The 13921-nt window shown below is 30.5% G+C and overlaps 1 protein-coding gene and 1 long non-coding RNA gene across 2 annotated transcripts in view; one reads left to right on the top strand and one right to left on the bottom strand.

The window, feature by feature from the left end:
- The window catches only part of LOC134280008 (inositol 1,4,5-trisphosphate receptor type 1-like), a 51817-nt gene that overhangs the window by 23016 nt on the left and 14880 nt on the right, over positions 1-13921 (bottom strand). Inside the window, exons 3-16 of the mRNA XM_062762429.1 lie at positions 10824-10897; positions 9648-9772; positions 9179-9265; positions 8815-8892; positions 7871-7951; positions 7087-7184; positions 6701-6788; positions 6465-6552; positions 6259-6366; positions 1049-1194; positions 695-773; positions 407-495; positions 182-307; positions 12-62 (exon numbers count right to left, since the gene is read on the bottom strand). Coding sequence (XP_062618413.1) covers positions 12-62; positions 182-307; positions 407-495; positions 695-773; positions 1049-1194; positions 6259-6366; positions 6465-6552; positions 6701-6788; positions 7087-7184; positions 7871-7951; positions 8815-8892; positions 9179-9265; positions 9648-9772; positions 10824-10897 — 1318 coding nt within the window. The remainder of the gene's footprint in view (positions 1-11; positions 63-181; positions 308-406; positions 496-694; positions 774-1048; positions 1195-6258; positions 6367-6464; positions 6553-6700; positions 6789-7086; positions 7185-7870; positions 7952-8814; positions 8893-9178; positions 9266-9647; positions 9773-10823; positions 10898-13921) is intronic.
- On the top strand, positions 8902-12059 carry LOC134280009 (uncharacterized). Its single transcript, XR_009994816.1, has 3 exons — positions 8902-9038; positions 9624-9783; positions 11224-12059. It is a non-coding gene; the product is annotated as an uncharacterized LOC134280009 (long non-coding RNA).

The raw sequence follows: 13921 nt of genomic DNA on the forward strand, positions 1-13921 counted from the left end.
ATATGACTTGCAGTAATGATTCCGTGTGTCTTCTTAGCATTCAGTTGCGGTTCCATTTGAAGCTGTAAATTAATGATAAAAATAATTTTAAAAATACACCTTTATACACTTATTGTTTAAATTTACTACTTCAATACTTTTCTCTTGTCTATGTTTCAGATTTCAAAATAATAAGACATACGTCTTGTATGAGGTTGAACAAGAAAGGGACCATTCCTGCTACGTAGTTAAAATTGTGGACATCTTCTGGTAACACACACTGGAGTGTGTATGCATCATCGTACATACTCTCGCTGCTTGCGGAAACCTGCAATTAACGAAGGTATGTACTCCATTTTTAATAATTCTAATAATCTATCACAATAGTTGGGCTATGAAAAGTAAATATAAATACATATCATTCTACCTTTCGGACACCAGCGCTGTCCCATCGTAAGCCCTGCATGGATTTCTGTTTGTCCTCGCCATCTGTGACCTTTCTCTCATAATCTTCATCTACATTACACATATTATAAAATGTAACTAAAATCAATGACGTTTTTTCTTTAAATAATATAAGAAACTGATACTTATCTTATTTTGCACGTCTGAGTGAATTAAGTCGTCAGTAAAAGCATGTTAGACATAAAATTTACTCTGTATTTGAAATGGATAAAATAAGATCTTGTTAGCCCTTAATTATCTGCATGCTTACCTTTGAGTGCATGAAGCCAGCATCCCGTGAGCATATGTTCTATTCTTGCATAACTCTCGTAAGATATTTCATCTCTCTCCTTAAAGAGTTATTTATAACATAATTAGATCTTTGATATAGATAAGTAATTTCGGTATTAAATTGAGTAATGCTCATTAACTTAATGCTCAAATGACCATTGCTTGAAGAAATATTCACATTTTGAAATTCCGAGATAAGTAATTTCTATTGCTGAAGATATACATTAGGGTATATTGCCAATTAACCTATATTAACAGGTGTGAAATTGCATTTTCCAGAAAAAAAGATGTGTATTCATAACCAGGTTAAAATAGAATGAAACTAGATCCGTGCCTTGAGTACGGAGTGAAGTCTGAAGACAGTTCTGGGGTCAGAGGGGTCGGTCACCAGGGAGACGTCCATCTTGGAGTCTATACAGAGGTATTGTCTTGTCAGGAAGTGACGTAATCTCACTTGTTGTTCCCATCTTAATATGTCTCCTGTGGAAAGACACAACACAAATAGTAGATGTGCAATAATTCTATTTATAAAATAAAAAAAAACCCCTAATCTTTGAAATTTTAGCTCGTTTTTGCCAAACAAAAATACTTCTTTCGTATCATACAAGAGGGGCCAACTTGTAAGCACTAATCATAATTTCATCTTTTAAAAAGTAAATAAGAGTTTAATGCATTTTTATAATTAATGATAATTCTTTAAATGCAGGGGCATTTTCTCTCACTTATCTAAGTATTCTAAAAATGGTATGTGATTAGCAACGTCTGCAAATGAAATGTTCCGCAGACGTTGCCCCAATTTTTTTTTATTTTTTAATCCTGATAATCTTTTTAATATGCAACATCAATCACGTATTATTTGGATTTTCCATGATATTTGAGAGATACTCAGTAAACGATTAATTTGCAATTGATAAAAGATATAATCAAAATCTAATAGATCAAACTCGTTCATCTAATTATACAACCCGACCCAGCAAGATAATCTTGACTGGAATTCAGATAAGCATTTATATGAATCCTGGAATGTTATAAATTAAAAATATAATATTTTGAGCCTTTAGATCAAGGTTTTTGGTTTAATTTCACTGATAGAACTTTTTTTGCTATTAAAGAGAGCAGACTGCAAAGGCAAGTTGAATAACAAAAATCAACACATATAATGCAAAGTCTTTAATTTTTCTGAGATAAATAAAAAGGAACTTTTTGTTAAACAGATCTTGCTCTAAAATGATATAAAACAACAAAAATACAAAGGGAGCAATCTTTCAGTATATACTTTGTTTAGCAAGTGGACTTGTATAAATTCTGCTTTAATGACAGTAGTAACATTCGCAGATTGCCAGTCAATAAAGTAATCTCAAACATAAAGCAAGCAATATAAATAGCACAGATTATGTTATCAATTCAAAATTTAGACAAACACTAGAAAAAACCTTGCAAAAAAGGCCATTGTTCATAATGATTAATGCAGAATCAATGATAATTAAAGAGACAGTTCTGTTTTTCATTGTATTTAATCCATTATTGGTTTTATTACTAATTATTAATAAGCGATAAAGAAGAATAAATAGTACTGTGAGCAAAGCCTATTTATGGTAAAGGAAAGGGCAAATAAAAAAGTAAAAAAGCTGTATAATGAAATACTTAAGCATCGGTGAAAGTTTCATTTAATTTCAATCAGCAGTAATAAAGAAGTTGAGGTTAAGAATTGGGATGGATATCCCTGTTTATAATAGAAATAATGAAACCAAAAATATATGTATAGGAGGTGCATAATTGTACTGTATAATAAAGATTCTGTGAAAGTCTCGTTAAAGTTTATTAAGTGGTATAGGAGGAGTACTCTTAAAATTAATGAAAGAAAGGAGGATTTCATGTTTTGCTTGAGAAATCCGAAATTTCTGTCTTATTTAAAATGTAAAATATGTGGTGCACAATGGCAATATGCAAAAATGTTCTGTGAAAGTATGAAATTTAATTCAATGGTGTAGGAGGAGCTATGGTTGAAAAATGCATGCATTGGTACCACTTAGTCTAATAAATGTACGGACGGCAACCCCCATTTCCATAAGGTTATAATGAGTTTAAATTTTCTCTTTGATTTTTCATATAAAATATTCTTTGTTAAATAATGCCAATACATAACTTGACGCAAGGTCTGTGAGAAAATAAAGCTTGGTTTAATTTTTAATGAAATTATTTTTCCTTACATTAAAACAACTGTAATGTAATGCATCTCTTTATATATTATATAGTATTGTAATGCATCTCTTTATATTAATATTTTCCAATTTTACCCATGGTAATATAAATCCGGTGCATATAATTAAATAATTTAAATTACATTTTATAATGGGAGATCTGGAAAGGCATACTCTAAAACCTGGCCTGGCCCCTTTGGCCTGGCCTGAATTTTAAGTTGGCCTGGTTATCTTGGCCTCTAATTTGGCTTCAAACCAAATTTTTATGGCCTCAAAAGTTGGCCTGGCCTCAGATTTGGCCTCTGTAAAAATTTTTGGCCTCACTCAAAAATCAATTTCTTTTTCAGAATTTGATTGATTTCATTGATTTTTTATTGGTTTCATTTTTTCAAACATTAAGCAGGTAAATAATATATTTCTGTTGATATGTAAATGCTAACATTAAAAATAATCGTGTACTACCACCAATTTGATTTATTTTATTGATTATCAAGGTGATTCAGTGTACACTTATTTCATTTTATGATTTGATGACAGGTATTTTATACTGACACTACCTACACTCTTGCTTAATTATTTAGAAAAAAGTATAAGAGTTTATTTGTGTGTTTTCCAAATTGTGCACATTGAAAAAAAATCTCTAGTAATAATTCATGTCAAATGTCATTAATAGCTTTGAAAAATTCCCACTTGTTTAGTGATAAATCATCACCTTTCACACACTGTAGAGAGTTTTGTTACTGTTATACCTGCATCATCTTAAATGTGACATATAAATACAGGCACTAAAGAATTTTAAAATAAATATACTACCATATACCAATGCAAATACCAAAATGTTTATATTATACTGATTTGATTACTCTGTTAAAAACTCACATGTACTTAAATCTAAGAACAGTTGGTATTTAAAAAATAATATAAAAACATTATCAGATAATTTATAACTTTCTGTTCCTGTGCGCGTAACACTGTAATTGGATATCTAATGACAAAAAATTCTGCAGCAAGGTTTCTTGACAGGAGATAAGGTTGAAGTAAATCAGCAATGAAATGTATATGTGCATAGGCTGTTAAGCCATCCAGAATTTGTAAAGAATTTCCTGCTACAACTTTCACTATCTACAATTATCAAAACAAAAGTTGAGTTTGATGATAGTTTATTAACATTTGTGCTGTAAAACAATTGAATCCTATCAACCAGACCATTAGAACCCTATTATATAAAATGTGGCCAATTACTTGTATATCATAGTATTGAAACATTTAATTTCTATCAGTTTGTAAAAGTAGTCCACGTTATCAAAAAGATTTTTTTTATTCTGAATAAAGAGTTTATAAGACATGTAACAAGTGATACTTTAAATAGCAAATTTAAAATTCTGTTTAAGTCTTTGGTAATTACTACCCATCTGCATTTCTTTGCTGTCTTGATAATTTAAATCGATGTTTCAAAATGTTTTACGTTATAAAATCATCAATCCTACTATGAAAAGTCTTCAGAATTGCAACTGATCAATAGAAAATCAATAAAATAAATCAGATTGGTGGTAGTGTATTATTATTTTAATGTTCACAGCTACATATCAACAGAAATATATTATTTACCTGCTTAATCTTTGAAAAATTGAAACCAATAAAAAAATCAATGAAATCAATCAAATTCTGAAAAAGAAATTAATTCTTGAGTGAGGCCAAAATTGAGGCCAAAAATTTTTACAGAGGCCAAATCTGAGGCCAGGCCAACTTTTGAGGCCAGGCCAAAAGTTGGTTTGAAGCCTTTATAATTAGAGGCCAAGATAGAGGCCATCCTTTATATTAATAGGCCAGGCCAGGCCAAAGGGGCCAGGCCAGGTTTTAGAGTATGCCATCTGGAAAGCATCTGAAAATGAAATATGTTCTTGTTATTTTTGTCTATTTTTTCATATTTATGACATAAGAACACACAACCTTTTCATTTATAACAGGTTATTGTCCGTTTTCATAAAACAATGAATAAAAAATATTTACAAATCAGAGAAAATATTTTCATTATGTATTGCTCTTAGTGCACCCAAGAGACCTCTCGTGTAAAACCAAAACTGTTTGACTGAGAGCTGTTATCAAAGATGAAAGGTCATTAAACAAACAAGCGTAATTATTGTAATGAAAAACAGACACGGAAGAACAAAAGAAAAGTACAGATACCTGTTTCACAAAATTAAAAAAAAATGAATTGACATTTTCTATGCTTAATGACGAAAGTTTAGGATTTAATATTATTAAGGATAAACTTGGAAATTTGTTTACGACTTGTACAAACATTGTACGACTTAAAGTACTTGTACTTTATGATCATCTTAAACTAACAAAAACTTTTGAATATTATATATAAAATATCTAATGGAGGAAATGGAAGCTATTTCTGTAAGTTTTTATGATAAAAGCCAATTTGTGAACATTGATTTTTTTTTCAGTCTTAAAGTTCTGATATTAGAATCCATTTCTTTCTCGACCTTGATCTTTAATGGAATGGAATGTCAAATATAAAAATAAGAACACATCACCTGTGGTTGTAATTAAGATGCCGAAAATCAACATTTACAGCTTATTTTACTTACAACCTATATCAATCTCTCAGGTGTTTGAATTTCATCTTTGACTGAATTCCTTGATTGATTTTTATACCGTCAGTTTTTTCTGAATGATTATGAAAACTCCCATGGAGAATTATTTTTTATTAGCTCTGAGAAACATTAGGAAAGCTATTTGCCTATTAGATAAATACAGCAGTTTGTGAAGTTAATAATAAAAGACGGACGATGAACCTTCGAAACACTTAACCCGTAAATGTATTGTTTAAAATAAAACAATGTAATAAAAATGCTCACTCAGCAGGTATAGATGATTTTGAAATACAATTTAATGCAGTGTTGCTGGAGATGGAATAAATCTTAAAGATATATTCACACATTGTTAAATAATTCACAATTAATTGTATTCCCAGTGTTTAACAGCTGTGGAATTCGCAGAACGATATCTATATGTATTTTTATAACTCGAATAAACGTTCAAGTGAACAATTCATTGAAGAAAACCAGACATTTATTTAGTTTGTTTGATCATACACAAGTATTTTATGAAATAATTGTTGAACAAACATTGGCAAAATTCACTCTATAAAGCGTGATATTTATAAATATACTAAGTATTAATTAAAGGAAGGTGAATCGTACTTATCATCTGTTATAAAGAAATAAGATAATGATAAACCCGAAGAGAAAAAAGAAATTCATTCATACAAAAGGGATTATCTTATATGCTTTAATAGCAATACCATTTGCAGTGCTAAGAGTTGACTTACCGTCTAGGATGCTGTGCTCAGCCTCGATTTGCCAGTAAGTTATTCCGGAAGTCGACGGAGACAGGGAACGTGGTTTGTGTTGGTCAATCACCCGAATCCGGAAGTGAACTGTGAAAACAAAACATAAGAATGACGAATACCTGCACTTATAACTAAAATTATAATTGAATCAAATGTTTATTTTTAGAATGAAAATTAGTATATACCATCTTCTGTGACGCAATCTTCAAACAGCCCTTCTGCTACCAGGTAAGCCTCTAGTTCTTTATGAAATAGCCGTATTACAGATCCACCCTGAAAGAGAAATGTTCATATTTTTTTTTCAATAATTCATTTCATAAATCAAGAAAACTCAAATGAAATAATTATAAAAACTTTATCTGTGATTTCATTCGTAGCAAAATTTAGTCACCAATACGTCAGAGAAGTAATATTCGCTTACCCTGACAAATTTCTCTTGCTCCTGAAGTTCCCTGTAACTTCCTATGAGAGTAAAACTTGAACGCTCAACGCCAAGATTCAGTTCGGATCTAACAGAAAATAAAATAAAACAATGAATTTTCACTAAAACACACTTCTATATGTTAACAGATCGTTTAAAATGACTCTTAAATCTAATTTTCAACGTCATACAGCAAAGATGTAAAAGCATTCCTTCAATGTGGAAACATAATTACGGTATTTTGTCGAATTTATTTATAAAGTATCGTCAGAATACTTAAGTAATGAATCTAGTAAAATGAAAACTGTATCTTGAGCTTAAAATTACAAAAAGTTTACATCAGAATTTTATCTAACTTATGAAGAAACAAATCAAAATGAATTTACCCATAAGAAAAATGGTCAATCTGGAAAGGCTCACTCGCATGAAAGTAATGCCCATGTGACTTCACACTTTCAAAGACAATTTGGTCAAAGAGTTGAACCTTAAAAAGCCAGATAATTCTTTTTATAGGCAGAGAAACAAGGGAAGATTTTCCATTTACTAAGAATTTTTCTGTCTCTGCTGAGATTGCATTAAGCTCCACTGGTTTGTACAAAGTCAACCTGGACTAGAAACACATTTGTTCCTATTACGATTACAGAATCAAAGATGCTGAAACTTCCTTTAATTATACCAAGTACCCTTAATTTTGTTGGATTCAAATAAAAATATGATTAACAGCAGTTTGGAAGATTTTCTCGTGTTCTCTTAGTCGATATTGCACTGACAAGAAGAATTATGACATAAAGTTCAATAAAATTGTGTAGCAGGTTTTATTAAATCAGACCAAAAAGAAGAAGTGAAGCTTTTAAGAGGAATCCACACATTGATATATAATCATGTGTATTTTACCCATAATGGAAACTTTTTTCATCGTAAAGATCACATTGTACCAAGGTAAGGTATATCCGTATTCCTTTTAAGTTTTAGTGGCAATTAAGACGGCATTGCAAAATAATTTTTTAGTTTTCCCCTATAAGAGCTAGCAAAGACGGACAGACACGTAACTTTTAAAACAAAGTATGTTTTCATTTATATTACACAGGAGAGGAAAAAGTTATAATTAACTCGTTTGAACCAAACTCCTTTAAATAATTATCTGAAGCCTTTTTGTGTAATTGCACTCACTATTTCTCCTTCTGATTTGACCTTGTAACGCGGAAGGATTCTGAATTGGGCGTTCTTTGCGTTGTACTCATGGAGCGACACCTGTAAAATGGAGAAAATGTAATCCCACTTACATATATTGTTTTTAGGAAACCTCCGAAGGAAGATTCATTAACACAGTAAGATATGAAATTAACCTGAGATATGCCCATCATCTAGCTTCTTGCTATGACGAACAATAATAGATTTATATTTCAATGATAGAGAATATATATATGAATTGAAATTTATTGTTAAGGATCCTTTGCTTTGTGTTTATGTCTTTTTTGATCATTTACCTTCAAAAAATATTATCAAACAGAACATTTTCCTAGACTTACTTATCCACTTTTCATGAAAGGCTGTCTTAGGCCTTTTTGAATATTTGAATTTTTTTTGGATTAATATTATACAAATAGTTTACACATGTAAATGTACTAAATAATGGGAAGCAAACATATAGAAGAAAGAGGGGAAAAGAGAATAGAAAAAACAGCCTAGGCAAATTGTAATTGTCAAAACATTTTCACATAATTTTTATTGTAACACATATAATCTATATTGAGATTAGAGTTTTATAACATATTCCTAGTATATTCTTGTGGCAAATATTTGTATAGTCATTTTAAATTTTTTATCATAGATTCATGAAGTCAAAGGCATTACTGTTTGGAAAACGACTGAAGTATTTCTATTCAGCTTAAATCACAAATCCATTGCCGTTAACAACAATTTATGAAACTCTTTGAAAAAATTACATGAAACCTGCACTTGGGTGTTTATTTGTAAGACATAAATAAATTTATTTTCGAGTTAAAACTTCCTCGATGACGTAAATTTTTGGATAGGAGAGGAATGGTTTAGCTCAAGAAAGACGACATGTGTAAAATCGATGGCAGCCATACCCCGCTGCCGAACTGACTGACCTTCATGTTGTTTTTGTCCTTCTGACTGGTTTGTGTCGTACTCATGTGAACAAACTTCCCCGTAAACACATGTTTCAGCTGGTAAAAAATGACAGAGATAATTCATTTTCATTTAGAGGAAACGCTGCAAAAACAGCAGCATGTTGAGCAATGACAAATATGATTTATAAGAGCCATTGTTCAACCAAAAACGCTAAGTCTTGGAAAAGAACGACTTAATTTTGGTATGATGATGTTTGGTTATTGCAAACATTGCTTGAATAACTTTCTCCTTAGAAAGTCTTTTGCACTTGCAAATTTGATATTTTTCTTCTATGGTGCACAATTGCTTTTGACTGTAACAAGTCTATTTGTTCCTTCTAACCTGTACAACTTCTCCGTATCTCACACGCTTGCCGTGTTGTCTCTTTTGCTCCGCCTCGTTGTCCTTGTTCTCTGCTTCTGCTGCTAACTGTGTCATAAAATATTAAAATTACCTTGTCATTTCTTTATTAAGATGAAATTGTCATATCAGAAATAGAACATCGAGGGTATGTTAAACTTTATGGGCCATGCTTTGCAGACATTAGCTTAAAGAAATTCTAGATATGAAGTATTGTATTTCTCTCGCAATCGAATAACAATGTTGCAATGTTTTCAAGAAGTTTTTAGGGTACGAGGTACTTCGTAAAGAATTTATTTTTTGTTTCAGGTCAGAATTGACTGAGACTGATACCTTGGTTTGTTTGAGCAGACCTCGTTTTGTTTCAGGTCAGAATTGACTGAGACTGTTACCTTGGTTTGTTTGAGCAGACCTCGTTTTGTTTCAGGTCAGAATTGACTGAGACTGATACCTTGGTTTGTTTGAGCAGACCTCGAGAACAAGGCTCGGGATGTTCTGACTGAATTGAATTTATCCATTTCCTGTACTTCTTGTTGAGCTTGTACCTATTCTGGATGCACACTTGGAATACCACCACTGAAACAAAGGTTAGTCATCGATAACATCGATTAACATGAAAAAAAAAAACAATATTCCATCCTGTCTAGCATGATAGTCAGATATACTGAGTTATGAAACGAGTGCAAGTGTGCTTAATACAGTCAAGTTTAGTCTGAAATTAACAATGCATAGAATACTCCCATTTATTTCTAGTACATTATGTCAAGAATCTCAGGAAGTATCCAATTTAAAATCAATATCATTTAAATTCTAAACAAATGTCAATTTCTGTTTATCATAATTGTGCGATTTTTGTTGACATATTCCAATGTTACGCCCTCGTAATGACTAGTGTCAAATTCAAAATAACGAGTGTCACTCTTGCAGAGTACATTGTTTCGGATTACAGGGGTGAGATAGATGTTTGCAGAATAAAGTGCAAATTGTTGATATTCGGCTGACACTAATGATAAAATCGGGACCATCACTACAAACAAAATTGAGATGAAAATCAGCTAGAAAAAAAAGTTATCTGAATAAAACGAGCTTTAAGTGCACAATTCTCACTGTCAACATAACACGTTTTTGCTATCAGTACTCACTCAACTTTTACCAATCATTAAATTTTCGAAATAGAATCGACACTTGTTTGAAAAGATCTGAAATAAACATTTGTGAAGCTATTTCTACTCTTTAAATTACATCATGCCTACAAATATCTGTGATATCTTCTAAAATCAATATTCCTATTACATAAGAAAGGAATTTACAAAAGTTGGAGGGAAGATAAAGATAGCTGCTTTGGAAGGGGGTTGGGCATTATGATATTCGAATATTACGATAAGAAATTGTTATAGAGGGAGAGAGAGATAAGATTTTATGCTGCTATGAAAAGCTTTAAAATCCCTTTTGATTACTGCAAATCCCTGCGTATATGTAAATTCAAATACTCGACATTTTTTCTTCATTATCTTTAGGCTTCAGATGAAGCAATACAGTCATGCCTTTTTTCTCTCTTGTCTAAAGTTAACAATTGCAAAAACATTACAACTCTTATCCATGCAAGAATATCACTTTGTCCTCTTACCTTGGGGGTTTGGGATATTTCTTGGCCTATTTCGCTCTTGGTTTGTGTAAATGTATAACCCGTTATTGGAGGAACTGTAAATATCAAAGAACAATCAGATTGACTTGTTTACCATATTCAGAAAAAATAAATAATTGTTTTACTTGACTTTATTCATAAGCCTAGTAATATCAAATGGAGATATAGGATAAAGCGCAACCTTTAATGTTGCAATTAAAGAAACCTTCAAGCTATACAAAGACATAAAATGCATGTTTATTGCAGCAATATGCATGATATCGGATTGATAGATAAAGACAAAGCTTAAGGCTTCTCGAGGCTTTTGTGATGAAAGAAGCTATTGAAACTCTTTTGAGGCTCTTAATGCTATTAGCAGTAAACAATTATCTGATACTTGTAGGGGATTACCGAACAAATTGACTCAGGCATTAACTGTCTGTTTGTTTTATCCTGTCACATCAGCATTTGATTATGGAATCAGCGTGACGTTTATAAGTGTTACCGAGGTTTCAGGATACCAATACCTGAGTCCTCGACATTGTGTGACCATTATCAGAAAGACTTACCAATTTCAAAGTGAAACCAAAAGGAAATGAAAGAGGCTTTTACTCTATAGATTAAAAAAAAACTGGTTTCCTTTCTACATGCACTTTGATGATATCTACTTCTGAAATCTGCTGTGGAATTCTTGTTATCAGATTTATTAATCTCACTCTGAACACTTAAAATTACTCTTTATAAATATCTGTTCCACGGTATGCAGTTAACATACTATTCACAAAGCCTCCAAGACATGCTGCTGGGTCTATGTGCTAATGGTTTTTGAAGACAATTAGTGACGTGTGAATGTGTGTCGATGATTAATAAAATATGGATCATCGAAAGGTATCCTTGTCATCTATGAAGTTTGTTTTTATGATATCAGTGTATTGATATCAGCATCACATTTATTTGTATACCTATAGCACCTTCTTCAACAACGCTACAGCTACCAGTCTTGCACAAATCCTTGATATTGCATTGTTTATATTTATTTTGCGTAACCTTTGCAAACCAAACAGATCGGTTCTTACACGTGTTTGCAAATGTTTTTCTTATTTTTTACAAAAACTTTATATTCTCTGGTAATAAATATTTAACACAATTTTATTTTTTTAAGAAGTTTTTTTTCAATGAGAATATATTTCTATCAGAAAAATTGCTTGGTTTATTTATTAGTTTACGTCATTATTTGATTTGTAAAGTACATGGTTCATCAATAAAAATATTCCAAATGAAAAAGATATGAATTCCTTTTTCCATGCTTGTGAATTAGAAGGCATTTAGTCTGACCTACTGCTTTCTGTGTTATAATCATTAGCCCATTTTCAGGCCAAGTGTATGCACTTTTTACACGAGATGCAGCGCTTTATTTTTTTAATCAAAGAAAACAAAGAATTTTAACCAGGAACAATGCAGTCATGATCAGCCAGCTCGGGAAATGTTCATTATATGAGTTAAGCATATTCATTTTAAAAAAATGAACAACTCACAAAATATTGGCATTTTTCTAAGTGTCGACAAACGATTATATAATTCTATTAAAAGATATGTTCCAATATATGACAATTTAACATTACGTACAAAAAGCGCTAAAAAGCTGCTGATTTTAAAGGAAAAAATTTTAGCCCAATAGTGAAATTTTTAGCAAGGGTTTAATTAATATATAAAGAAAAACGAAATTATTAAATCACAATATAAGAGCACTGTATTAACGAAATTATTATATTTGAATGAAATCGAAATTATTATATAACAATAAATTCGAAATTAATATATGCGAAATTATTGGAAAAACGAAACTAAAATACATGTATCGTTCGAGATGTTTGGAAAACATATCCAAAAAGTGAATTTAACCTAAAATTACTTGAACTAGCCTGTTTTCTGATTTTTAAAGGAAAAATTAAAAGTTTTTGCTGTAAAATAATACCTCGACATTATAAAAAATTTTTAGTCAAAGAGGTTACAAGAAGTAGATTTTAAATATATAAAGCAAATCACCTTCAGCTGATTCCTTGGTCTTATCAACGCATAATTAGAGGTGATGTACTGGCTACTAGTACTTGTTCTCACATATTATAAATGTCAAACTCTCAAAAATTGTGATGGTTCTCATATATTTTAAATGCCAAACTCTCAATTTGTGAAATATACATGCAAATCAACAAAGTAATTTTTTTCTTTTTATATATATTGGGTACACAGAAGTTAACGTGGGAATCTAACGCAAGGTCCTGACCTTTTGCGATTCAAAATAGTCATTAATTTTTACAAAACTAATGACACACATAACAAATCAGTTAAACAATTATTGACTCAAACATTATTGAAGTAGTTTCAGTTGATATTTTCTCTTTCTCCCTAACTCTCCTTTTTATTTAATAATTTCGTTTTTCTTTTTTAATAATTTCGTTTTTCTTTATATAATAATTTCGTTTTTCTTTTTTTAATAATTTCGTTTTTCTTTATATAATAAATTCATTATATATTAAGTTTTCCTTTATTTAATAATTTCGTTTTTCTTTATATATTTATTTCGTTTTTCTTTATTTAATAATTTCGTTTTTCTTTATATATTAATTTCGTTTTTCTTTATTTAATAATTTCGTTTTTCTTTATATATTAATTTCGTTTTCCTTTATTTAATAATTTCGTTTTTCATTTAAAAATATATTAATTTCGTTTTTCTTTATTTAATAATTTCGATGGAAAAAAAAAATCAACTTTTTTCTTTTTCATATAAAACAAAAGTACAAAAAGCTTTTACAAAACTAATGACAAATAATCAGTGACTCAAACATTATTAAGCCATGACTTATATTTCCCGAAATTCTATAGTTCCGTGGACCTAAATTCAAAAAATAATATTCGAAAAAAAAAACAAGAAAACAAAAGTACATTTACAACAAGATTGTACTGTTTTTGCAAAGAACTAAGATTTTTGAAGATTTGTCTAGGGAAAAAATGTAGTGAAAGGTTATGTAGTCTTCTTTATTGCCTTATATTTGTTATCAACATGGATCAAGTGAACTTTTTATTTCTCAATCGAACTTCTG

Source organism: Saccostrea cucullata, unplaced genomic scaffold (genome assembly GCF_032062105.1).
Source record: "Saccostrea cucullata isolate Sc308-1 unplaced genomic scaffold, CSIRO_AGI_Scuc_v1 ctg152, whole genome shotgun sequence".
In the NCBI taxonomy this organism is placed as follows: Eukaryota; Metazoa; Mollusca; class Bivalvia; order Ostreida; family Ostreidae; genus Saccostrea; species Saccostrea cuccullata.